General features: G+C 42.7%; 1 protein-coding gene across 1 annotated transcript in view; it reads left to right on the forward strand.

Annotated features, from left to right (window-relative positions):
* uvrag (UV radiation resistance associated gene) overlaps positions 1 to 26,890 on the forward strand; it is a 117,587-nt gene that overhangs the window by 48,248 nt on the left and 42,449 nt on the right. Inside the window, exon 13 of the mRNA XM_087847059.1 lies at positions 17,166 to 17,241. Coding sequence (XP_087703185.1) covers positions 17,166 to 17,241 — 76 coding nt within the window. The remainder of the gene's footprint in view (positions 1 to 17,165; positions 17,242 to 26,890) is intronic.

Here is a 26,890-nt window from a genome sequence, read left to right on the forward strand (position 1 = left end):
TAGACCCAGCAGTCTTAGCTAATTATAGGCCAATCTCCAACCTTCCTTTCATATCAAAAATCCTTGAAAGAGTAGTTGTCAAACAGCTAACAGATCATCTGCAGAGGAATGGTTTATTTGAAGAGTTTCAGTCAGGTTTCAGAGTTCATCACAGCACAGAAACAGCTTTAGTGAAGGTTACAAATGATCTTCTTATGGCCTCTGACAGTGGACTCATCTCTGTGCTTGTCCTTCTTGACCTTAGTGCAGCATTCGATACTGTTGACCATAATATCCTATTAGAGCGATTAGAACATGCTGTAGGTATTACAGGTATTGCACTGCAGTGGTTTGTATCATATCTATCTAATAGACTCCAATTTGTGCATGTAAATGGAGAGTCCTCTTCACACACTGAGGTTAATTATGGAGTTCCACAGGGTTCAGTGCTAGGACCAATTCTGTTTACATTATACATGCTTCCCCTAGGCAGCATCATTAGAAGACATAGCATACATTTTCACTGCTATGCAGATGACACCCAGCTCTATCTGTCCATGAAGCCAGATAACACACGCCAATTAGTTAAACTGCAGGAATGTCTTAAAGACATAAAGACTTGGATGGCCGCTAACTTTCTGCTTCTTAACTCAGATAAAACTGAGGTCATTGTACTCGGCGCTGAAAAGCTTAGAAATATGGTATCTAAGCAGATTCTTACTCTGGATGGCATTACCTTGGCCTCCAGTAACACTGTGAGGAACCTTGGAGTCATTTTTGACCAGGATATGTCCTTCAACGCACATATTAAACAAATATGTAAGACTGTGTTCTTCCATTTGCGCAACATCTCTAAAATTAGAAATATCCTGTCTCAGAGTGATGCTGAAAAACTAGTTCATGCATTTATTACTTCCAGGCTGGACTACTGCAATTCATTATTATCAGGATGTCCAAAAAACTCACTGAAAAGCCTTCAGTTAATCCAAAATGCTGCAGCAAGAGTCCTGACAGGGACTAGAAAGAGAGAGCATATTTCTCCTGTTTTGGCTTCCCTTCATTGGCTTCCTGTTAAATCCAGAATTGAATTCAAAATCCTGCTCCTCACATACAAGGTCTTAAATAATCAGGCCCCATCTTATCTTAATGACCTTGTAGTACCATATCACCCTATTAGAGCACTTCACTCCCGCTCTGCAGGCCTACTTGTTGTTCCTAGAGTATTTAAAAGTAGAATGGGAGGCAGAGCCTTCAGTTTTCAGGCCCCTCTTCTGTGGAACCAGCTTCCAGTTTTGATTCGGGAGACAGACACTATCTCTACTTTTAAGATTAGGCTTCAAACTTTCCTTTTTGCTAAAGCATATAGTTAGGGCTGGACCAGGTGACCCTGAATCCTCCCTTAGTTATGCTGCAATAGATGTAGGCTGCCGGGGGATTCCCATGATGCATTGAGTATTTCCTTTCCAGTCACCTTTCTCACTCACTATGTATTAACAGACCTCTCTGTATTGAATCATATCTGTTATTAATCTCTGTCTCTCTTCCACAGCATGTCTTTTATCCTGTCTTCCTTCTCTCACCCCAACCGGTCACAGCAGATGGCCCCGCCCCTCCCTGAGCCTGGTTCTGCTGGAGGTTTCTTCCTGTTAAAAGGGAGTTTTTCCTTCCCACTGTCGCCAAAGTGCTGCTCATAGGGGGTCATATGATTGTTGGGCTTTTCTCTGTATCTATGAAGCGCCTTGAGGCGACATTTGTTGTGATTTGGCGCTATATAAATAAAATTGAATTGAATTGAATTGAATCGATGTGGAGCAGCAGCGGCTCTACTCTGAGCCCCTCCCGGATGGCCGAACTTCTCACCCTATCTCTAAGGGAGAGGCCAGCCACCCTTCGGAGGAAGCTCATTTCCGCCGCATGTATCCGCGATCTCGTTCTTTCGGTCACTACCCACAGCTCGTGGCCATAGGTGAGGGTAGGGACGTAGATCGACCGGTAAATTGAGAGCTTCGCTTTTACACTCAGCTCCCTCTTCACCACGATGCAGCGTCCGCATTACTGCAGCTGCAGCCCCAATCCGTCTGTCGATCTCCGGCTCCCTTCTCCCATCACTCGCGAACAAGACCCCGAGATACTTGAACTCCTCCACTTGGGGCAGGAACTCATCCCCGACCCGGAGTGGGCACTCCACCAGCTTTTTGGAGATTTGGAGGTGCTGATCCTCATTCCCGCTGCTTCACACTCGGCTGCAAACCGTTCCAGTGCGAGCTGGAGGCCCTCACCCGATGGAGCCAACAGAACCACATCATCCGCAAAAAGCAGAGATGAGATTCCTCAAACTTACGGAGCCACAACGAATACGTGGAAGCTTTATTAAAGTTGGTAAATTACCAGCCTTGAGGCTTTAGATTTAGATTTCCTACAGATGATAAATTCAGCTTTCCACGTGGTAGTATCCATGGATTTGTTACCAAGTTTTTACAGTTGTTACAGCTTCGAGGTGGCTGTAGCCCAGGAGGTAGAGCAGGTTATCTACAAATAGGAAGGTTGGTAGTTCAATCCCTGAGTGTTCCCTCTCTGCGTGGGATACTAACCCTTATGCAAACATCTGACTGTGAATGTCTGCAAATGATGGATAGAAGCACTCGTACAAATAAAGTTGTATGCAGTGTACTCCAGATCTGCAGATATCTTAAGCCAACGTTTCTGCGTCTCAGGTGGAAAGTGTTGGATCGGTGAATCCTGCTGCAGACCTCATTGCTTGAGTCTTTGGCCTTAATGTTAGCATGCATCACTGTAACCGTGCATGCAGCATGTAGAGTATGTGACAGCGAATAAGGAACCAGAATCGTCACCTTTATTTACTGAATCGACTGGTTTGTGTGCTGAATTAGCTCGATCGTGTCGCGCAGCGGTTTGTGTGGAGCTGTGCTTCTTAGCTGTGTTTGACTAAAACTTTTGGGGTTTTTTTTCGTGCACCCCCTGAGTTGAGTTTAAATTTCTCAAACACAGCACAGATTGGGTAGTCATGAGCTCCACACGAGTGCATCAGTGCAGAGTCACACACAGACCAGACCACACAGTAGCGTCAGCAGGCCGTTTTGACGGCTGTGTTGGCGTCTCGATTCAGACGCGCGTCCAAATCTGAATCTGTTCTGATTTGGAAACGACTGCTGAACAAAAACCTCAGTATGGATACTCGTTTTTTCACGTTAACACATGCAGTCGTCCCTCTAAGTTGTTTTGTTTTGCCTATGGTAGCAACTGGGTTTACTCAGGTGTTCAGAGAGAACAGACTGTAAATCACACAACAGCCGTCGACAGTCATGCCCTACGGTTGTAACCACTTTGCTTCCTACCCTCGCCACATTTTAACAAATTTCCCAGAGGAACCCACCCGAGGGATGAATAAAGTTTTATCTTATCTCTTATCTTATCACATTGTATCTTTCTTTTTTTTACATTTCTTTTTGTTCAGTCACGATGTTGACACACAGCGTGGCAAATGATAAACTGATCATCTTAACTCATCTGGGGGTTTGCCAGGACCCTTTGTGTTAGTCAGGAAGCACAGAGGAGCAGCCGTTACAACCACGGCTAATGTGATGAAATTATTATTTGAGTGTGTTATGCTCGTGTAACTATGCATCAAGTCAGAAAAATAATGTAAAAAACGAGAAAGAAAAACCCCTCTGTGTTATGATAATTGCTCACTCGGGACACACGCGCTCAGGAATGTACATACGTGCTGACATTCCACACGAAGAGCTTCCGATACAGACGTGGTGCTCCTGATGGCCGTGGGTGTCGCACTTTATTATAGAGATGAAGTCCACAGACTTGCTTATACTCATCAGCTCTTTGCCTGTTGCCTCCTGGTTGATATCGGTGGAATATTTCAGTCCAATGATCAGATGTTCGTTGTTTCTGGATTAATATTGATGCCATCATTTTGTCTCTTGTTGCGATGCTGAACAGAAGCACTGTGGGAGAATTCATTTAAATCAGGGGTCAAACTCAAATACACAGTGGGCCAAAATTCAAAACTGGATCAAAGTCGCAGGCTAACGTTAATATTCATTGAAAAAAAAAACTTCCTCCAAATATAACAAGGAATCTTTTCTTATGGACTCAAACAAGTTTTGCTGAAAAACTAAGTATGGAGCAAGCAAAGCTTAATACTAAACAATTTATATAACTTAATATTGCACACATGCAAAATCAAAATTCCAATTAAATAACACATCAGTGGAATTCATTTCTTAAATAAAAAATGTATTTGGAGCCTTGTCATGATCCAAGCAGCCAGGAACACACAGGCACAAATGTAATCTTCAAAAAATGGGTTTTATTATACCCCCCAAAAAGGACAAGATGATTACAAAAATTCAAAATAACAAAAATAAAGTTTTTAAGAACCAAGTGGGCCCATAAAAGAGGTTAACTTAACAGAATGTGACTCAAAAGTCACTTAACAAAAACATAACAAACTGACCTGCCCAAATGAGAAACAGCTCCAGTTATATAGCAAATGAATAAACCATTATATACACCAAAGGTGAAAACTAAAGAGATAACAGCTAACCCTCATTCAAGAAGAACCCCATTCCCCCTGCATGATCACAGTAGATGGTCCAGTCCACTTTATTGGCTTCTGCATTTAAACCAGCTCCACCCTCAGCCTCCTCTTTCAGCCAAACCAGGAAGGACTGGAGCGGAGGTCAGGTAACTCAGAAAGAGCAGAATATAATCAATATAACATATAAAATAAAATAACAAACAATGCAAAGCAAAGTCTATGCCACCATTTGGGCTTTAGCTTAGTGCTGTCACGCATTACAGGTAAACTCAAAAGATCAAATTAGTTAACTTCACAGAAGCTTTAGAGCACAACGTAAACATAAGACAAAAGACCAAATGAATATTACCTAAGTTTCTCAATTGTGTGGTTGCATGCAGCCATCACAAGCCTTCTGAATTAAATTTTATCATTTATCAAATTTTCATCATATTCTCCCACGTGTTCCTGTTTTCTGCCTTTCTTTTTCCCATTTTGGGATAGGTAGCATGGCAGTATTTGCATGGTTGCTATGACTATGGTCAACAGAGGAGAGGGTGCTAATGGGTCCTGTCATGACTGACGCGCCAAAACACCAACAGAGCATTCTGGGAATTGTAGTATTAGCAGTACATGCACTGTATAATACTGGCAGGCCAGCTCTAATAGTAATTTTGTATTACTATTAGAGCTGCGGGCCAAATCTGGCCCGCGGGCCAGAGTTTGACACCTATGATATAAATACTCATCTGCAATAATTTTGCAGGAAAGCACCTATAAATTATTATTGCTTTTGCATTAAGCATTGCCTTTCAATTCAATTCAATTCAATTTTATTTATATAGCGCCAAATCACAACAAAAGTCGCCTCAAGGCGCTTCATAGATACAAAGAATTCAATTCAATTCAATTCAATTTTATTTATATAGCGCCAAATCACAACAAATGTCGCCTCAAGGCGCTTCATAGATACAGAGAAAAGCCCAACAATCATATGACCCCCTATGAGCAAGCACTTTGGCGACAGTGGGAAGGAAAAACTCCCTTTTAACAGGAAGAAACCTCCGGCAGAACCAGGCTCAGGGAGGGGCGGGGCCATCTGCTGCGACCGGTTGGGGTGAGAGAAGGAAGACAGGATAAAAGACATGCTGTGGAAGAGAGACAGAGATTAATAACAGATATGATTCAATACAGAGAGGTCTATTAACACATAGTGAGTGAGAAAGGTGACTGGAAAGGAAAAACTCAATGCATCATGGGAATTCCCCGGCAGCCTACATCTATTGCAGCATAACTAAGGGAGGATTCAGGGTCACCTGGTCCAGCCCTAACTATATGCTTTAGCAAAAAGGAAAGTTTTAAGCCTAATCTTAAAAGTAGAGATAGTGTCTGTCTCCCGAATCCAAACTGGAAGCTGGTTCCACAGAAGAGGGGCCTGAAAACTGAAGGCTCTCCCTCCCATTCTACTTTTAAATACTCTAGGAACAACAAGTAGGCCTGCAGAGCGGGAGCGAAGTGCTCTAATAGGGTGATATGGTACTACAAGGTCATTAAGATAAGATGGGGCCTGATTATTTAAGACCTTGTATGTGAGGAGCAGGATTTTGAATTCAATTCTGGATTTAACAGGAAGCCAATGAAGGGAAGCCAAAACAGGAGAAATATGCTCTCTCTTTCTAGTCCCTGTCAGTACTCTTGCTGCAGCATTTTGGATTAACTGAAGGCTTTTCAGTGAGTTTTTTGGACATCCTGATAATAATGAATTGCAGTAGTCCAGCCTGGAAGTAATAAATGCATGAACTAGTTTTTCAGCATCACTCTGAGACAGGATATTTCTAATTTTAGAGATGTTGCGCAAATGGAAGAACGCAGTCTTACATATTTGTTTAATATGTGCGTTGAAGGACATATCCTGGTCAAAAATGACTCCAAGGTTCCTCACAGTGTTACTGGAGGCCAAGGTAATGCCATCCAGAGTAAGAATCTGCTTAGATACCATATTTCTAAGCTTTTCAGCGCCGAGTACAATGACCTCAGTTTTATCTGAGTTAAGAAGCAGAAAGTTAGTGGCCATCCAAGTCTTTATGTCTTTAAGACATTCCTGCAGTTTAACTAATTGGTGTGTGTTATCTGGCTTCATGGACAGATAGAGCTGGGTGTCATCTGCATAGCAGTGAAAATGTATGCTATGTCTTCTAATGATGCTGCCTAGGGGAAGCATGTATAATGTAAACAGAATTGGTCCTAGCACTGAACCCTGTGGAACTCCATAATTAACCTCAGTGTGTGAAGAGGACTCTCCATTTACATGCACAAATTGGAGTCTATTAGATAGATATGATACAAACCACTGCAGTGCAATACCTGTAATACCTACAGCATGTTCTAATCGCTCTAACAGGATATTATGGTCAACAGTATCGAATGCTGCACTAAGGTCAAGAAGGACAAGCACAGAGATGAGTCCACTGTCAGAGGCCATAAGAAGATCATTTGTAACCTTCACTAAAGCTGTTTCTGTGCTGTGATGAACTCTGAAACCTGACTGAAACTCTTCAAATAAACCATTCCTCTGCAGATGATCTGTTAGCTGTTTGACAACTACTCTTTCAAGGATTTTTGATATGAAAGGAAGGTTGGAGATTGGCCTATAATTAGCTAAGACTGCTGGGTCTAGAGATGGCTTTTTGAGTAAAGGTTTAACTGCAGCCACCTTGAAGGCCTGTGGTACATAGCCGATTATTAGAGATAGGTTGATCATATTTAAGATCGAAGAATTAATCAATGGCAGGACTTCTTTGAGCAGTTTTGTAGGAATGGGGTCTAAAAGACACGTTGATGGTTTGGAGGAAGTAATTATTGAAGTTAACTCAGAAAGATCGATTGGAGAAAAAGAGTCTAACTTAACATCAATGGTACTAAGAGTAGCTGTAGATAATATTACATCTGTGGGATGATTATTGGTAATTTTTTCTCTAATGATAAAAATTTTATTTGTGAAGAAGTTCATGAAGTCATCACTAGTTAACGTTAAAGGGATGGTTGGCTCAAAAGAGCTCTGACTTTTTGTCAGCCTGGCTACAGTGCTGAAGAGAAACCTGGGGTTGTTCTTATTTTCTTCAATTAGTGATGAGTAGTAAGCTGTTCTGGCTTTGCGGAGGGCTTTCTTATAAAGCAACAAACTATTTCTCCAGGCTAAATGATGATCCTCTAAATTTGTGACACGCCATTTCCTCTCCAGATTACGAGTCATCTGCTTTAGGGTACGTGTTTGAGAATTATACCACGGGGTCAGGTACTTCTGATTAGAGACCTTAGTTTTCACTGGAGCTACAGTATCCAGAGTCGTACGTAGTGAGGAGGTGAAATTATTAACAAGATAATCGACCTCTGTTGGGGTAGCGTTCAGATAGCTGCTCTGCTCTGTGTTGGTACAGGGCATTGACGATGATAACAGTGGCTGGATTATATTCTTAAACTTAGTTACAGCGCTTTCAGAAAGACATCTACTTTGATAAAGTCCACTCTCCACTGCTGTGTAATCAATTATTGTAAATGTAAATGTTATCAAGAAATGATCAGACAGGAGAGGGTTTTCAGGAAACACTGTTAAATGTTCAGTTTCTATGCCATATGTTAAAACAAGATCTAGAGTGTGATTAAAGTGGTGGGTGGGTTCTTTTACATTTTGAGAGAAACCAATTGAGTCTAACAACAGATTAAATGCCATGTTGAGGCTGTCATTTTTAGCATCTACATGGATGTTAAAATCACCCACAATAATTATTTTATCTGAGCTCAGAACTAAATTAGATATAAAGTCTGAGAAATCAGACAGAAACTCTGTGTAAGGCCCAGGTGGACGATAGATGATAACAAGTAAGACTGGTTTCTGAGTTTCACAGCTGGGGTGGACAATGCTAAGCATCAGGCTTTCAAATGAATTAAAAGTCTGTCTTGGTCTTTCATTAATTAATAGACTGGTGTGAAAAATTGCTGCCAAACCGCCCCCTCGACCTGTGCTTCGAGATTTCTGGTAGTTAGAATGACTCGGGGGTGTTGATTCATTTAAACTAACATAATCATCCTGCTGCAACCAGGTTTCTGTAAGGCAGAGTAAATCAATTTGTTGATCAATTATTAAGTCATGTACTAACAGAGACTTGGAGGAGAGAGACCTAATATTTAATAATCCACATTTCACTGTTTTACTCTTTGGTTCAGATGTGGATACTGTATTGTTCTTTCTTTGTAATTGTTTATGTTTAAGTTGTTTGTTGCTGGTTTTTAGTTTGTTTTTTGTTTTTTTGGAAGCAGACACAGTCTCTATGGAGATGGGTTTTTGGGGGGGTAGCAGGAGGAGAGAAGCTGCAGAGAGGCGTGTAAGACTGCAACTCTGCTTCCTGGTCCCAACTCTGGATAGTCATGTTTTGAGGGGTTTAATAAATTTGTCGATATTTCTAGAAATGAGAGCTGCTCCATCCAAAGTGGAAAAACCCAACAATCATATGACCCCCTATGAGCAGCACTTTGGCGACAGTGGGAAGGAAAAACTCCCTTTTAACAGGAAGAAACCTCCAGCAGAACCAGGCTCAGGGAGGGGCGGCCATCTGCTGTGATTGGTTGGGGTGAGAGAAGGAAGACAGGATAAAGACATGCTGTGGAAGAGAGACAGAGGTTAATAACAGATATGATTCAATGCAGAGAGGTCTGTTAATACACAGTGAGTGAGAGGCCTTTCAGTCACATAACGTGAATGGATCAGTCGCTGTTATGTAGTTGACTGCGAATGAACACATGGCCGCCAAAAATACTGGCTTTGTTTTGTCTTTACGTGTCTGCAGTGGAGGCAGGCGTGTGGAACTGGTGTCACTGAGCGCTGCCTCTTTCACATCCACATAAAAAGAGGAAAACATTGTGTGGAGCTGAAACAATTCAGTGGCTTAACATGTCAAGACGATAGAGAGACTCGCTGTGAGTCGCTTTACTCGTTTCCAGTCCTACCAAGCGTGCTATTTACACCAGCATCCATCAACAACCTGTGGCGTCCATGGATATCGCAAAGACACAACAGTCCAACAAGCTCTTTAGGTCTTACCGCATGGGGCCACGCGCTCCAGCAAACCCCGCCCCCTGCACACGTTAATGACTGCTGAGGCCCCAGTGGGCTGCAGACATACAACAAAATGATGTGTGGGGAGATGGAAAGCACCCAGCCAGGCTCTGAAAGTTTACAAAAAAGGGGTGATTAAAGTGTCGGAAAAGACCGGCTAGCGGTGATAAGTTAGGTGGTGTGTGATCAGCTTCAGGATTAGCAAAGCCACTTTTAATAGCGTGCACATCGACACTTTGAGGTGTCTTAGTTGCACCTTCTGCTGTTAAATGGTAATTGCACTTACTTGGCTTTCCCTAAACGGCTAGTTTTACTGTGTGAGCCATCTTTGTAGTTCTCAACATCTTCATTCATTCTCTACTGCAGCGTATTATAGCTAGTGTGAGTCCAGATTGTGGTAGCTTAAATACACTCTGTTACTGTCCAGCAGAAAATCTGCTCCTTAAGCTGTTAAGATCGACGGCCAGAGCTGAGCAAGAACATTTTTCTATTGTCGCTGTTAATTTAAATGTTACAAGAAGCAGAGCTTCAGTTTGGTGAGAGAAGAATCTGAAAATATTTTACCTCGTGAGTTTGGTTACCTCATTCTTTTCCTCCTGTGGGTTAAAACAACAATAATAGCTACCTTTTATTACACAGACCAAAATATTTTAGTCCAAGAAAATCAGACGAGGCCTCTGTTGCTCTGAACTGTTTAACTCCAACACAGGGCAAAGGCCAGAGTTTGAATCTGGCGACGCAGCAGCGTTTAAAAGCAGGGTGTGGAATATGACCGGACTGTTTAACGACAAGTATAATTTGACCTTTTCAGGGATCGCTGTCCTCTGGGTCAGAGATGTTCTCAAAAATTGTTGGACTTTTAACATGTTGCACCCACATTTGCTCTCGTGTTGAGCACAGAGTCAGTGTTGCTGATTGCGAGGGGGGAGAAGGAGGGAGATGTGATCCAGATGTCCCGCATTTGATTGAGACCAGAGCCCGGCCATTAAAAAAACACGAACTGAGTCATATAGTTGTTCAACCAAAGCACTGGAGCGCATCGGCTTTTTTCTTTTAAACTATCGCTGGTTAGAGAAAAATCGACGTAAGTGGGATTCACGCATCGCCGCTCGCTTCAAATTTAAAAGACAGAGCCGCTGCCGGGGACGGGATACCAGCTGAAGACGAGAGGAACCTGCGAACACCAAGAAAAGCGGTTATTGTTCCAGGCCTCCAGCGGTTTCATGTCTCTTAACATGGACTGTGTGAAGAGGAGAAGAGTGGGAATAACCCCCCCTGCTGCTCTGCCTGCCTGAAGTTGCACAGCAGTGACAAGAAAAAGCAATGTGAGGCTAAACACCCGCTTTACAGGGTGACCTACGTTACTGGAAAGCATGCATGCTCCACGAGAGGAGAGTAACTTTTTATTGTTCCATTTAAGTTGTTCAGGATCAGTAAATAAAAGTTAAAAGGGCAGTTCGCCCAAACGATTTAATAAAAAGGAAAACAGTATGCACCCCTGGTGGCTATTTTGCAAATGGAGTTGTTTAATTTTCTCCTGCACTTAAGCTCATTGAGTGCAGATGAAGAGAAAGACAGTTGGTCCTCTAGATTCTCACTACAGTTTAACCCTTTAAAACCGGTTGGAGTGGGCACGCTCTGTTTTGCGTAACTATTTTTAAATCCCGGTAGCTCTGCAACCACGTAAGCTAGCACAATAATGTTTTTTGCATATGAAACCGGAGGAGTTGTACTTACATCTTATGCCATCAGCTTGTCCTCGGTCACAGTTTCCTTCCACATATAGCTTTGCAAAAACTGCATAAAAAGCACTTGCAGCAACAAAAACATAATATTCCAGAAACACGCTTTGCCGATCCAATCAGCTGTTCATAACACTTCCTACGTTGGAATAGACGTCAGCGCGAACTTTCACATGTTCTCCATGACCTGCCAGAAACAGGAAGTGACGTCATTTTCACAGAAATGTAGTTTTTTACCATCAGGGCCTCATGAGCCTATACTGGTGTTTTTAAAAGTTATGTTTGACTTTATGACTTTCTGTGTTGTTTCTGGGATGCTTAGGACTCATATTGCACTGCTGGAAATAGTTTATTTTGATGCACATGCTGCTTTTTTGCAAATTTGCATTATAATATTTAATTTTGTTTTTCCTGCAGTATATAAAAATTTCAAAAATCAAACTATGAAGACACTCAAAATAAATTTCCTGTGGTGGGAAACTATTTTGTGCAACTTTTTTGTATTTACAGTTTTGAGGGATAAGCCTCTTAAATTTCTCTAACTAGAAATATATGTTAAAAAACAAAAACGATTTTCAATTTTTTTGTAGTTTATTGCACTTTTTTGCAATTTATGTAATTACTATGCACTTAATGCAGACATATTATTAAAATTTAGGCTGTAATGGTTGTATTGATGTATAGCAACTTGAAATGCTCCCAAAAATGGCTCCACAGCATGTAAAAATATAATATAAGCTCTGGCGGACTTGGTTCTATGGTAGGTCTTAAAGGGTTAATTGTGTTGGAGAGTTTGTGCATTTTAAATAGCTCGTGTTGTTATCCAGGATGAAACGAATGTTCTGTCCGGTATAAACGACACTGGGCTCCACAGTGACAGCAACAAGTAAACACATTCTCTTGGTATTATAGAATAAATGTTGCGGTTTCGCTGGTGTGATACGCACATGTTCTGTAGCGGTTCGGTTGCATAGTTGCTGTATTCTTCATACAAGAGATGAATGAGGCGATCAACTGGGAAGCCATGAGGGCTTAAATCAAATTTGAGAATGGCTCATAATTTAGGTACGTACGTCAACTACAAAGGCAGCCGAGGACTGGACAGAGTGTTTACTTGTCTTCTGAGGTTTTCTGTCGTATCACTCAAGGACGAAGGCAGGATCGGTATGTTTTTAATGGCTCTGAAGAAGTCAGTGAGGCTCCTCTAGGTTGACAGCTGAGTTGCGTAAGCAGCCCTTCATCTTGGCGTCCTGCTGCTGAGAAGCCTATACGAGCACTTTTTATCCATTCTTCATTAAAAAGTTAATAAAAAGCATCTGCGCTGCATGTGGGATAGTTTCTTGTTTTTGCCACACAAACAGCACGACTGCAGAGATGCTCGTCTGTCTGTCGGAGCTGAAACGCTGCCGTGGTGTTCATCGTCATACACGATATGACATTTTGGACCGGCGCGATGGTCAGCTCGCCTCGTTTTCTCAAGGGGAGCTGAAGAAGACAAGCAAACGAGGAAAGAGGAGTGCGTGGGGGTCGGGTGCCGGGGTCAGCAGACCCCTGGATATTCTTAAGAGCCGCGATGAAAACCCAGTGTGACAGAGCAAGCAGCCACCGCATCGCTCAGGAGACGCCTTAACGGCATTGACCAAGATGGTGAAATGGTTATGCCGGGGTCTTAAGTGCAGCAGTAGTCATTAAAATAGCATTCAGTGACAGATGCTCAGTGTAATCATTTCTCAGATATTGGAAATTACAGCTCCCGGTGATTTATAGAGTAACCGCTGCCATTAGATCTTTAACAGTTGCGAGGCAGGTGTGGGTTTTTTTCTTTTTAAAGCAAGTCCAAATGATTTATGGTCCCCTGGCATTTGGAATTGCACATTAAAGACGTTGTGAAACTTACAAGCAGCCCACACCACCATTTAAATCCCGGCCAAGCCTCGGCTCCGGCATGTGAGCCAGATCTGTTGTTTTGCACATTTGGAGTATTAATTAGAACGTCTAAACAGGCGAGCCAGCACATGTGGACGCTTCAGCCCGTGTATACATTTCAGCGGGTCAGTCAGTCACTGGGAGCCTTCCCACCATATTCTCATGAACCGCGCTAAAGCTACGCTCGACCACCCACCTGCAGAGCTGTGTCTTCCTTATGTTCCCCCGTTTCATCGGAAGGGGAGCGAGAGCAGTCGGTATACCAGAAAATGCTTAAATATACAGACTTTGTAGGTTTGCCCTGCGACCTCGTGGCCCCGCTTCTCTAATTGGCTGCTTTTAATGCTTTTAACAAGGTGTCTATAGAGACCATCGCAATTTTGACAGAAAGAAAACAGAGCTCAGATGGACTCGGTGCCCTCTATTTTAGCTTTGTTATTGTTGTCAAATCTCCAGAATTCATTGGTTTCAAACAGGCTTGTACATCTTTGTGCTGCAGATTTCCTCACTGCGAAAATCGCCCACAAATGTGGTCGTTTAAGTGCTGCTGACACCTGCTAGCAGGCCCCAGAGTACAGGCAGACAGTGTAGAGACACCGGTCGTGCATCAACCACAGATGAAAGCGTTATAAGTCAGGCTGCTATTAAAAGATGCCTGAACAGAAATAAAACGCAGGACAAGGGTTAAAAAGAAACGGACAGGAAGCGAGAGAGCGGCGAATCTTCCTTTGCTTCGTCCCGTCGTTGTAACTACGTGTTTATTGGTTGTTTCCTTCATTTAACAAGAGTCCCAGCTTTATATTTGAAGGCTGTCTGTGGATAAAGGGTGTCTAGACCCTGCAGTTAAAAAGCTGGCAGGCTGGGGGCATTCATATAAAACCCGGGGACTTTCCTGTGAGATACTGCTTTTGTCTTTTTACAATGTCGTGGCTCCACACTTATTAATTACATATTTTCGGGTCTACACCCAGAGCCAGCACTTGCACATTAACTATGCTGTGGTTGGGATGCTCTGTAGATGAGAAGGAAAGAGAAGTGCGTTTTATTTTATTTATTTTTTTGCAGGGGGAAGAAATGTGACAGATTTACGTCTGCCCTCAAATCACTGTTATTCTTTGTCATCTTTTTTTGTCTGTCCGGTGCATCCAGAGTTGAATATTAGCTAAACGAAAGCAGATTTCATGTTTCGGTAATCAGTCTTTTGAATGCACGCTTAAGTGAGTGGGCGTGTTGATTGCGGTGCCTGTCGTTTTCAGTTTGCTGTGTTAGTTTCACAGACGTGACCCTTCGGCGGTGCTGCCGCGGAGGGGAGCGGGAGAGGGATGTGCTGACGGAAGAAACTGCCTGATCAAGGAAAGTGAAGAAATGTGCGCAGGCCTGCTGGGAAAGAGATGATTTGATTTGATTTACATGTAAAACACAATTAAACAAAAGAACCGCGTACATTGTGCACGAGGTGCGAGAGGCAGAAAAGCTAACCTGAGATAAAATGAGAACAAATTGTTTGGAGATTCAGCGAGTAACCAGTGCCGCACACGGGTCATCTGTGGGCCTGTTTGTGCGTCTTGATGGACAGACGGGGCACCGGTTTGGCCCGGGTTGGTAATTTATTTCATCCTGTTTAGTGCAGAGGACTGTTTCAGTTTATGTTGCCGGCTGAGTGATTAAAAACGGCGTCCGGCCTCCTCTGACTCTTACTCTCGCAGACACGTCATGTCGATTTTTCCTGTTGTAGCAGAGATAATGGCAACGGCAGCCTGTTCTCAAGGGCTGTTATTTTATACAGCGATTTCCTTTTTACTCTGGAACGAAATACAAGAACAAATGATTGAACGCTGGTGTTTCTGTTTGATTTCTTAACGGGTTCTTTGTTTGCCCGACCGCTCCACTGGGTTTTATTAAATTGTGCTTGCTGTCTTCATGTAGTCTCGCTGACGGACAAACAAACGGCATTAATTAAAAGCGCTCTCTAACCGAAGTTCTCCTTCAGCGCCTCCTCCCCTCGACTCGATCCTCCCCGCCGCTGCGGTGTAATAATATATTTGGCGTTACGGGACGTCCCCGTGAGGAATTCCTGGTGTTTGGTGAACCAGAGTCTCTCTGCAGTGTGATTTCAGACACGGCGGACAGCAGTCATTAATCACCGCGCTGTACGGGAGTGTGCGTGTGTGTGTGTGTTGAAGGTAGCTTTGTTGCTTTCAGTCGTGTTCATCAGCAAACAAATCCTGTCTGTTTTTGGGGAAGTGATGTTGGCTCTGCCAGCAGTGCACAGGGAACGCCTGTTGTGCTGTTCTTCCTCTCCCTGTTAGTTATTTCCGAATGCTGAGATATGACCTCTGGCGTGTCGCCTTCTCCGCGGGGCCCTGGCTGCACGTCGGCGATACGGAGGTCTAACGAGCGACGGGCTGCGTGGCCCTCGGGCTACGCCGCCACTTTTTCTTTGCCAGACTTTTGCAGAAACATCCTGTTAAATTTCATTTTCGGGGCTGCAACGATCTCCATGTGTTCGAGGTTTACTTCTCAACCTTCCCAGATCTGCAGCGCGATGCGTGAGTGAGGAGGTGTTTACAGTGAACCCTGCAGTCAGAACGTTGTCTGACATGTCCAGACAGCCGCAGATATGATGTAAAGCAAACTTTCAGGATGTGGATAAAAGCCAAATAAAAGAGAGAGAGCTGTTAAATGATAATGTTCTTGTTATCGAGAGGAAATGCTAAAACACGAATGTCATACAGTGAAATCTGGACGTATAAGATCCTGTAAGCTGCAGAGTTTCTGCTGTATTTTTCTACTTTACTCCTGCACAGGATCACCTCTGACCTCACACACACGGGAACACTCTCAAATAGACATGAAGCGATTAGTCACAGTGAGTGTGTATTGTAGGTTTTTTATTCTTTTAGTAAAGAAAAACCTTTCCACCTCAAGTGAAATTTCTAAAGCACAACCTTTACTCATTTTTATCTTTACAACCTTGTTTATATTTGACTTGGCCTCTTATCAGCTCAACATGTAACATCTCATCTCTGCTGATGAATTTCATGAACCAGAAAACTAAAACTCCTCCAAAGTTCACTCATCTTTCCTCCCACGTTGCTTCAGTGTTTGGGTGAGAGGTTAAGAGCAGACTTGAGGTTCAGTTCCTCCGAAGGTAAAGGTGAAGAATTTTGAAGGGCTCTTCAGATAAAGCTCTGATATGAATGTAGTCCCTGAAAGTATTCACAGGTTTGAGTGTGTGTGTGTTTGCTCAGAGCAAATCTTCTTCTGTGGAGCTCGTTTCTCATCACGCTGAAGCCTCCTCAGTGGGAGATCAGGAGGCATAAGCGCTTAATGACTGAAAGGGATGAGTCCGGCCTGAACATCCCGAACTGTATCTCTGCACGTCAGCGCATTCACCTCGCTACCCCACGCCAGCACCCAAGGGCATCTCCCGCATGTCCTACCTAAGACATGCGACTGGCGCCGATGGGACTTTCCCACCATGCTGAAAAGAAAATTTGTTCCCGTTCGGGGGCGGATAAACATGTTGTTTGGACGCCGCTGCTGTTTGATATTTCAGTTTAGCGCAGTACAGAGGTGGCATCTGTGGGAAGGGATCATAGACTCAGACTTTGTTTCCTGAGCGATCTGCAGGTATCACCCAATGTAAACACTGCCGGCTACGTTATCGGACACTTTCAACAATGCGAGGCAAATCGTTCCTGTGGCAAAGCCGGAGAACGAGGGTTTTGTTGACTTTTCACGTAGATGGACGTGTAGTATATTTTGATGTGTAATATGGATATAATGGCCGGCCTGCAGACGTTCTTTAATCCTCTTTAAGTGTTTCTTTTTCTTCTGCATTTCACAGATTCCCTTTGTACCCCAGAGGAGAGCGGTTTCATTTTGAATATGGCGTCTACTTACTCAACAAGAACATCGCCCAGGTAATACATGTGTGCATGCACGCGCACTAAACATGTTTGACGTTATTTTTTAATTTGAACATTTATAGATCTTACTTATTTAGAGTTGAAAACTTATTTAAAAATATACTAATTTGTAACTGTAAGTTGTCCTGCAGTTTCTAAAAGTTGCTAGTACCGAGTGCAGCGTCGCGTCCATTAACTTCCTAAGACCCGAACTCTTCCACGGCAGCATTTTTAATTTCTCTTTGATATTTCGGCATATTGGAGCCCGATGAATGTAAAAACAAAGAAGTACCAGATTTTTTTTTTTACCTTATTTTTGTTTTTAACCCTTTAAAACCGGTCAGAGCAGCACGCTCCATTTTGCGTAACTATTTGTAAATCCCGGTAGCTCTGCAACCACGTGAGCTAGCGCAATAATTTTTTTTGCATATGAAACCGGAGGAGTTGTACTTACATCTTATGCCATCAGCTTGTCCTCGGTCACAGTTTCCTTCCACATATAGTTTTGCAAAAACTGCATAAAAAGCACTTGCAGCAACAAAAACATAATATTCCAGAAACACGCTTTGCCGATCCGATCAGCTGTTTGTAACACTTCCTACATTGGAATAGACGTCAGCGCGAACTATCGCATGTCCTCCATGACCTGCCCGAAACCGGAAGTGACGTCATTTTCGCAGAAATGTAGTTTTTTACCATCAGGGCCTCATGAGCCTATACTGGTGTTTTTAAAAGTTATCTTTGACTTTCTGACTTTCTGTGTGGTTTCTGGGATGCTTAGGACTCATATTGCACTGCTGGAAATAGTTTATTTTGATGCACATGCTGCTTTTTTGCAAATTTGCATTATAATATTTATTTTTGTTTTTCCTGCAGTGTATAAAAATTGGTGTATTTCAAAAATCAAACTATGAAGACACTCAAAATAAATTTCCTGTGGTGGGAAACTATTTTGTGCAACTTTTTTGTATTTACAGTTTTGAGGGATAAGCCTCTTAAATTTCTCTAACTAGAAATATATGTTAAAAAACAAAAACGATTTTCAATTTTTTTGTAGTTTATTGCACTTTTTTGCAATTTATGTAATTACTATTCACTTAATGCAGACATATTATTAAAATTTAGGCTGTAACGGTTGTATTGATGTATAGCAACTTGAAATGCTCCCAAAAATGGCTCCACAGCATGTAAACATATAATATAAGCTCTGGCAGACTTGGTTCTATGGTAGGTCTTAAAGGGTTAAGAAAAATAAGAGCGACATCTGAGGATATTCGTTTAAAATTTTGATAGAACAGTAGCAGGATAATGTCCTCGTAGGTGATATCAGGCCCTTATAGAGCAAAATTGAGTATTTTGGAATAAATAACCCAAAATGTGATGTCCACATATGTGGACGCAGGTCCTAGGAGGTTAAGTTTCACAACACGGCGTTCAGTGTGTCGAGACCTGCTGTTGACATACAGGTGTTAATACATTTACACTCTGCCATCACTATAAAGGATGATGATATTATATCGGTCTCATGTCGTCAAATTGTCTCATGAAAACAACAAAACCATTGTGTCACCTGCAGACTTCCCCAGTCTGTGTGTTGCTCCCAGGAACATCTGGTTGGTCATTAAAAAGCTTGATTGTTATTAATGGAGGTGTTAGTCATAAAGAAATTCCTGAAACAGCTGTAAAAGCCTTTTAGTCAGGCTTAATTTAAATATTAGTAAGTGCTGAATTATTGCAATCTATGTGGACTAATGTGGAATGAAGTTTTTACGCCCTTGATGTAAAAGTAATGAATGATGCTGTTAGTCAGTTGAAGAGACAGACGTGCAAAGCTCACAACACACTCATCAACTCATTAACGCTTTTAAATTAGTGCCAATTTACAAGTGTTAATCTGGGATCGTTACCTCTGCCAAGGAAGTTATGTAATTGATTCAGTTTGTGTTTGTTAGCAGGGTTACTCAAGTTATGGATGATTTGCATGGGAATTTTACCAGATGTGCGATTTTGGAATCGAGCTGCGTGTAGATCCAGGAATAATTTATAATTCCAAGAAAGGATGAAATTGGGAGTTTGATGTCATGTCTCACATGTCGACTTGGACGTTGTGTAAAAGTAAAAACAGAATGAGATGATTTGCTAATCTCATAAACCCATATTTTATTACCAGTCGAACATGGAAAACATTTCAGATGTTTTTAACTTTTAGCTCATTTTAAATTTAGTGGCAGCAGCAGTAGGGCTGTTCGATTAAAACGTCTGTCATTTCATTTTACGCTATCGTTTGTTTCATGGTATCGCAAAATAAACTGTTTACAGCAATATTTTTTCATCGTTCTGATGGTCACTGTAGTGGCTATGGTCGTGTCCAAATTCATGGGCTGCATCCTCCTGAGGACCCGGCCTTCGCGGTCTACGTGGGCCGGGTCCTCAGAAGGTCGGGTAGGCCGGAAGTAAACGGCCGTGAAATTGGACGGTCTAGCCTTCTGATTAGCGTCACCGCTGTCTTGGTGGAGTTTAATAAACTCAGCCGTCTGCTCCTTGCTATCTAAAATATAACAGGACACTGGTGTAAATTCTCGACCGTCTCATACTTCTGTTTAATCAGTTTTCTGTTTGACGTTTATTCAGCTGTGTGAAAACCAAGGAGGAACCCACCCGGGGGATTAATAAAGTTTTATTTTATCTAATCTAATAACTTTAATCTCAGCCAAACGATTTACTCACGAACAAACAAAACACTGAAAAAAGCCCAACAATAACATGTTTAGGTTGTCTAAGTGACTTATATATTACGTTTAACCTGAGCAGCGAAAGTCCGCGATGATCTGAAAATGATGTGCCGGGAGTTGTGCTGTTCTCGGCGGCTTCAGTGACCCTCGAGCTCCCGGCTAGCTATCGAGCTGGTGGGTAGCAGATGCTCCGAAAACGTCGAAGCACTTTGGCAAATATGCGATATCTTGATAAACCGAGCAGATATTTGATGTTTACACAGCTACTTTCTCACCTGAAAATATGTTAAAAGATTATTTTGTGACCCAGAAAGATTAATAAGAGTAATTTTAAAACTTAGTAGCGCCCGCCATTGTTGGAAACTGGAGTTTGACTGGGCCGTGCTATGAATTCTGGGATATGGTAGGCCACGAAGGACACACCCGACCCATCCTTCAAATTCGGGGAAAAGGAGGACGCATTCGGAGGAGTCTACGAATTTTCACAGCCTTCGGCACGTCGCTGTGACGTAATCGGTCTACAAATGCGGCCTCAGGAGGATGCAGCCCATGAATTTAGATTAATTTCTTAAAGTTCTCTCTTTCTCTTATATTTAATATAACCACACTACGGACAGACAAGTGCCTGTTTTTATGCGTTGTCATTAGCAACAGCGACGATAAAACCTTCGAGTGTCCGCTTGTTTATGTTCCACATAAACCTTTCACAATAAAGCTCAAGATCCTGTTGAGACTTTTCAAAATAAACTGAATCACGTGAAAGAGCAGATTATTTACGGATGACAAGTAAAAAAAAGAGCCGCCAGGTGCTGAAAAATAAACCTTAGACTCAAACATTAGAACAGGCTTTTCCCCGCAGCACGCCGTGTAATAAATACTCACAAAGAAAACGGCGCCGTTACAACTTATGTCTAAAAATGTATCGTTTCATGCATCGGTTAAAACACTCGACTCCAGCTACATGACGCGCAGCTGGAAACACTTCACGCAAGTCGAGCTGCCCGAGATTCACAGAATTTACAGAAAATGTAACATTTTTGTGATTTATATCGTTATCAGACGATAGATGTTTTATATCGGGATATGAGATTTTGGTCATATCGCACAGCCCTAGCAGCAGGTCTCAAATTTTGGATGGAAAATAAATGCCACTGAAAATAGCTGAAAGAACATTTTGCAACAAATTGGTTGAATTGGCAGCAGCTCAGTAACAAGATTTGCTATAAAGAGCATCTTACAGAGGCGGATTTTCAACAATCAGAGGTTCATTATTTTGCAGAAAACTTGTATCTACAGTACAAAGTAATATTTTGAGGACTTTGAGTATCATCATCTATTTTTGTTTGATGATCTGAAACATGCAAGTGTGAAAAAACAGCTTAAATCTTTTAATGTGACTGTATATACTTAATAGCAGGAACAATTTATTTTTGGTTTTGGTCTTTTCATGTGATCTGTTGAACTCTTGACCCGTCTCGGTTTATTGAAGTACATATAATGTGTTGACCTTAGTCACGCCCTCCAGTTATCCTCGAGTCGTTTGGCGCCGACTTTTAACAATTTGCATTCCACTCCCTGTTTTCCTCCTCGTTCGGCCGAGGACGACGGAGCTCTCCACCTCTTAACTGGGCCACTCGCTCTAACAGGTGGCTCGCTTCAGAACGTGGCGCACTGGGAGGTTTCAGTGTTAATGCTACACCGCGAGCTGCTAGCCAGCAATAAAATCTGCCATCTCTCCAACAGCATCCAAGAATAAGAAAATAAGTGAGATAAGAAAACATTTTAGACGGCAAAAGAAAATAAGTGCTGTCTAAAACCACTGAATGGAATTCACTGGTATCACCGTGTCATGTAGCTGATGATTCGTGTCTCATGATTTCAGAAGGGAAGCTATTATTCAGGTTAATAGCAGAATGCACGTTGTTAGGTCAGCGTTCTTTGTTGAGTAATGCCAAACTAATCCAGCACTCGTTCCATCACTGCTTGTCAGTCGAAGCGATCTCTTGTCAAAGGTGAAATATTTGCTGGGCTGAGGTTTGTATTTTTCTCTGGATTTTACTGTTTTGTAATAACTGTCAGGGCTAAACACATGTGCACATGTTCGAGCGCTCACACATGTACACAGTCATGCATTCACACTCGCAAAGCCTTGGAAAAGTTTGCAGTAAAGCTCAGATCAACATGTACAAGTATGCAAGTTTGTGTGCAGGATGTCTTATGTTCTGGTGTTGTATCGTAGGTGGATTCAAATTGACTGGATTTTAAAGGAGGATCATTTGGTGTGCAATCATCTCAGTTTAGTTTTTTATCAGAGCCACACATCAGCTTTCTGTTTCACCAGCCTCAACCACATGGTGACATCAGATGCAGCGCAGCATGCTCTCTCCTGCTGAAAGTTTAATTTGCCCGCTGATCGAAGGCACATGCAAGGACGGCTCGGCTGCAGGAGAAATATTCCTGATTGAAATCAGCTTATCCGTATTCGTAATGCAGATATTGTCAAGTAATATTGTTGAATTTGTCGGTTCAAAATGTGGCAGCGATTGATAGAGAGGTCTTTTTGGGATTTCTAGAGTAAAGCGTATCCTTTAGACACATTCCTTTCGTAATGATGAAACTGGCCTTATGTATGGTGCTTCAAAGGAATCTGGTCCACTGCAGAGGAACAATGAGTTCCAGACAGCTGGACGTCCTCACCAGTGTCCATGAAACCGATGCAGAAGGATTCAAATTAAAGGTTTGAATCCAGATGGAAGCCTTCAGCTACAGCACAGGTGGGTACATGTGCAGAGTGCACGAGAACTTTGTAAAAAGAATCCGTGGAATGACGAATTAATAAAAAGGCGGCACGCCTGCTATTTGCCGATACGCAACGCTCGCAAAGCCTCATCTGTGCAGTAACAGAATTCACTACACAATAAATGTCGATTCCCAGGTTGTCTTTGCTGCTGTGGCCTCTTGTTTAGGATCCAAACACTTTGTGTCTTTGCTTTTTTGACCTTGAGAAATGTGCTTCTAACAGCTCGGAGGAGCGTTACTATTTTTACAGGATAAAATTTCAGCTTTCGTTCAAAGCGCTTTATTATACATTCCATGTGTGCGTCTCCACATTATGGATGAGTTATCAGCTTGACTCCAGAACAGTACGGTTGTGCCACATGAGTAGTCCAGCTCGATGCTGCGATTGTTTAAAACCTGAAAAAACCGAAGAAGTGGTAAACATGTCACAGGCAATAAAGTGCAACGCTGCACAAACGGAGCTTCTTCCTCCCAGTTTGGCTGATTTCTGAACTCTACATTAAGCTGTTCACTCTGAATGTAAGATATCAGTTTTGTGGTCTCGCATCACAAAATTTCAGGGTTTAGGACTTAATCCCGGGAAATGCAGGCTTAACTCGTATGTAATGTCTCCTTTAAATCTAATTAGAAGTCATTAACTGTGATTGTCAAGCACTTTATCAGCTGGCTGACTTTAACTTTTAACTTTTACTGCTCTGTGTTTCCTGTCGAGGTTCTTATTGGGGCTTTTACTGGGAAATGGCTCATTTATTGACCCTACGCTTTAACCTGTGGTTTTCTCTGGCTAATATTATTTTCAAACAGACGGCTTTTCTAGTTGCAGCAGAGTCATTATTGAGATTGCGGTTTTTAAATTTTTCTTTGTGTCTTTGGAGGCCTCGTTGTTTTGAATCAGCCACGTTAAGCAGTCATGCACAGCTTGTCCAAAGTCTGGCTTTGCAGACAAGCAGAGGTCTGGTTTCACAGCAGGCCCGACTGAACGTCTGATTGGCTGCTTTGGTGGTGACTGGACGCTGGGTGGGATACATTAGCTGTCCGTCTACTATTAAATTGCCTCGTGCGGCCGTGTTTGAAAGTGATACAGTCGAAGCTGGCGAAGGATCTGTGCCATAGCGGGGCGGGGCGAGCCTTCTCTGATGTGGCAGAGGGGAACGTTCGCTCCTATTGGGATGGAGAAGATGCGCTGAGCATCCTGGACGTCAGCTGATAACAGCTTGTTCAGCTTAATTTGTTTGAGGATAAGAAGTTTAAAAACAAAAAGCCATGAGGAATGTTCGGGCTAAAGTCCAGCTATTCTCCTGTGTAATCAGAAAATATTGCAAGATTTGCAACGCTTGAGTGAGTCAAAAATGTTTGTTTGGAAACTTATGTTTTCTCTTTTGTTCCCAAACCTCAGAGTTTGGAGAGGATGTGAGAAGAGTGTTTTTCTCTCTCTTTGCTTGGCTGTTACATGAATGAATTACATGAGGTTTGTTTTTAATAGCATGTAAGTGGGCCTGATGTATCCATCTACAGGGAGGCATAAATGTTAAAGTCTGCGTCTCATCTAAACACAGAAAAACCCAGCGAGTTAGGGTGGCTGAGTGGAGCGGCTTATTGTCATGTGCTGCGTCTCCAGATTGCCAGCTTTATCCACCACGCTCTGTTTTTGGGAAACAGGCATGTGGGGCTTATTAGATGACAACTGATGCTACACGAAGGAGCCGTGCTTTCAACAGGAAGAGGTCAACACAACAGCTAGTTCTCAGACTCGGTGCTTGGTATATCATGTTTTGTGGGCCTCAGGCACAGGAAACCAAGTATTGGGATTTAAAACACAGTAAATCTGTTGCAGCCCGAGCAGGTCACCCCTGGGTTCACCTTTATTTCTGTCTACAGGAGAAAGTCGCTTGTATTCTTCCACCTGCCAAGTCTCTGGGCAATTTCACACCGTGGTCTAAAGGCAGAGTGCCATAGCGGTGGTCTGGGGCATACGTCAGAGCGCCTGCTGTCATTAAGAGCGGCAACTGTGGCTCCATAAAACACAGCTATGACTCATGGGGGAGCCTACTGCATTTAGTGGTTAGTGGAGGTGGCAGCGAGCGCAACACGAGCTGGTTGGCTGGAGGTATTCTTGGTGCAGCTCCTTTGGAAAGGTTGTTTAAAATTACAGCAGTATGCAAGAGTTGGTGTTTACAGTTGGATGATGGGAACGAGGCTCACAGGAAGTTGATTCTGAATCATTTATATATGCTGTCACCTAGTGTGAGTTCCCTAACTTTGGATAAATGGTGAAATGGGAGATTTAATACTAAATATATTCTAAAAACATGTCAAACTCATTTTCAAAGTTAAGGATTGTGAACATAAATCAGAGCATACAGTGTTGCGGTTGTGTTGTACGGTCACTCGGTGAAATATAGTGAAATTTCTATTTTGCTTATCTCAACCATCCACAGCGAGCGTGTTTGGAGAAAATACAACAGGGGAAATTGTCCTTTTTCCCTCACAGACACCGCTGAAACCAAAGTTAGTGAGAAGTCTGACAGATTTGTAAATAAAATGTGAGCTGGCAGGAAACTGGTCTCGTTTCGCCATCTTAAAAAAGAACATGGAAACGTTACTGTGTGTCCAGCTTATGGTGAGGTGTGCAGGGAAACCCTTTGACCTCATCGGCTCGTTTGTTCATTGTTGCTCTTCTCTCATTCATCTGTTCAGTTCCCATGCTCCAGGCCAAGCTTTAGACCCTTCATCTCGTCGCCTCTGTGACAGAGTTTTTGACCCCAAGTCACAAGAGATGGGACAAAATCTTGGCATAGCCCTCTGCTGCCATTAGCTCATGTGATTGCGCTTCGATAAAAACCATATGACCCACTCAAAGACGCGCAGAAAGTGAGCATTGCACAGCTCCCTTCCACCTCATAACTCCCCTCCACCTCAGACTGAGTTGTCACGATGGTTAAAATTCTCCGTGGGAAACTATCTCCAGCTATTACCTTATTTTCTTTAGTATTGCACATGTTGGAGATGGTACAGGTCGATGACTGACCGGGTTTTCCCTTTAAAGAAACAATGGGTGGACCGTATTTGCTCAGTTTTTCCATAGCTGACATTCCTCCGAACAGTTGTGTGTTTACTCCGTCTGCCAGCCTGTGATTCAGAGGTGGCGGTGTACAATGAGTGATTGTTTAGTAGTCGCATGTAAATGATCAAAATGTGTGTTTTTGCTGCCCGCTTTTATGTTTATGTGTATGTATAGTGTAAATGCAGGGATTCTTGCAACATTCTTAAACAAACTGAGTAGCAGTGGAACCCAGATCCCGAGCTTACTTTGAGGCTTTCACGTTTATAAAGAAAAACAAAGAAAAAAGACGTTTGGCAGCGATTTATCTTTCAGTTTCCGAGGCACTGCTTACACAAGTCCTCCTGTATCTGGCCTTATCTGCAGTATTTATCCTTTTCGCCTCTGCACAGCTCAGATTCCCTTGAATGAGAGCAGAAACTGGATCTTCAGCCTGTTTCTCCAAAGGATCTTTCTGAGAATTTGGAAGCGTTTTAGACGAAACGATTCTGTTTTCCTCAGAAATCCGTTGGCGTTTCTCTCCTCATCTAGCTATGACTTTGCGGTTTGTGACTCACTTTTTGGTGCGTATCAAAGAAGATTCCCAAAAGCAAAAAGAAATCTAGGAAGACAAACGGCCGATTACATCCACCCAAAACAACAGCGATCATTCTCCGGCTGCCTCAGTGCAGACCTCATCTCAACAAAAAGAGCCCTCGATGTTGAGCGATCGTCGTGCAGCCCACTGTATGCTGTTTGTTTACCTGAACCCTGGACCGCTCCAGGCTCTGCCACCATTTTTACTCTGGAGCAGACGGAGCCTGGAAGTAATCAGACCATTTCAACTGCTGGCTGCCACTCGTTGTCTTCATCATCCCATAACGGCCACATCCGCTTTCTATTTCAAAGGCATTAATATGATACAACCCATAATGGGCAGGACAGGCACCGGAGTACACAGCTCTAAATCCATCGCGTATCCGTCACTTTCACCTTAACAGGAAAGAAGAAATGAGGTACTAGGTGACGTTCTGTTTTAGGCCATAAACGTGTCTGTTCTCCTCCAGGCTGGTGAACAAGAGCTTGAAACGCT

The sequence above is a fragment of the Neolamprologus brichardi genome, chromosome 10, assembly GCF_056152115.1.
Source record: "Neolamprologus brichardi isolate AB-2024 chromosome 10, ASM5615211v1, whole genome shotgun sequence".
NCBI lineage: Eukaryota > Metazoa > Chordata > Actinopteri > Cichliformes > Cichlidae > Neolamprologus > Neolamprologus brichardi.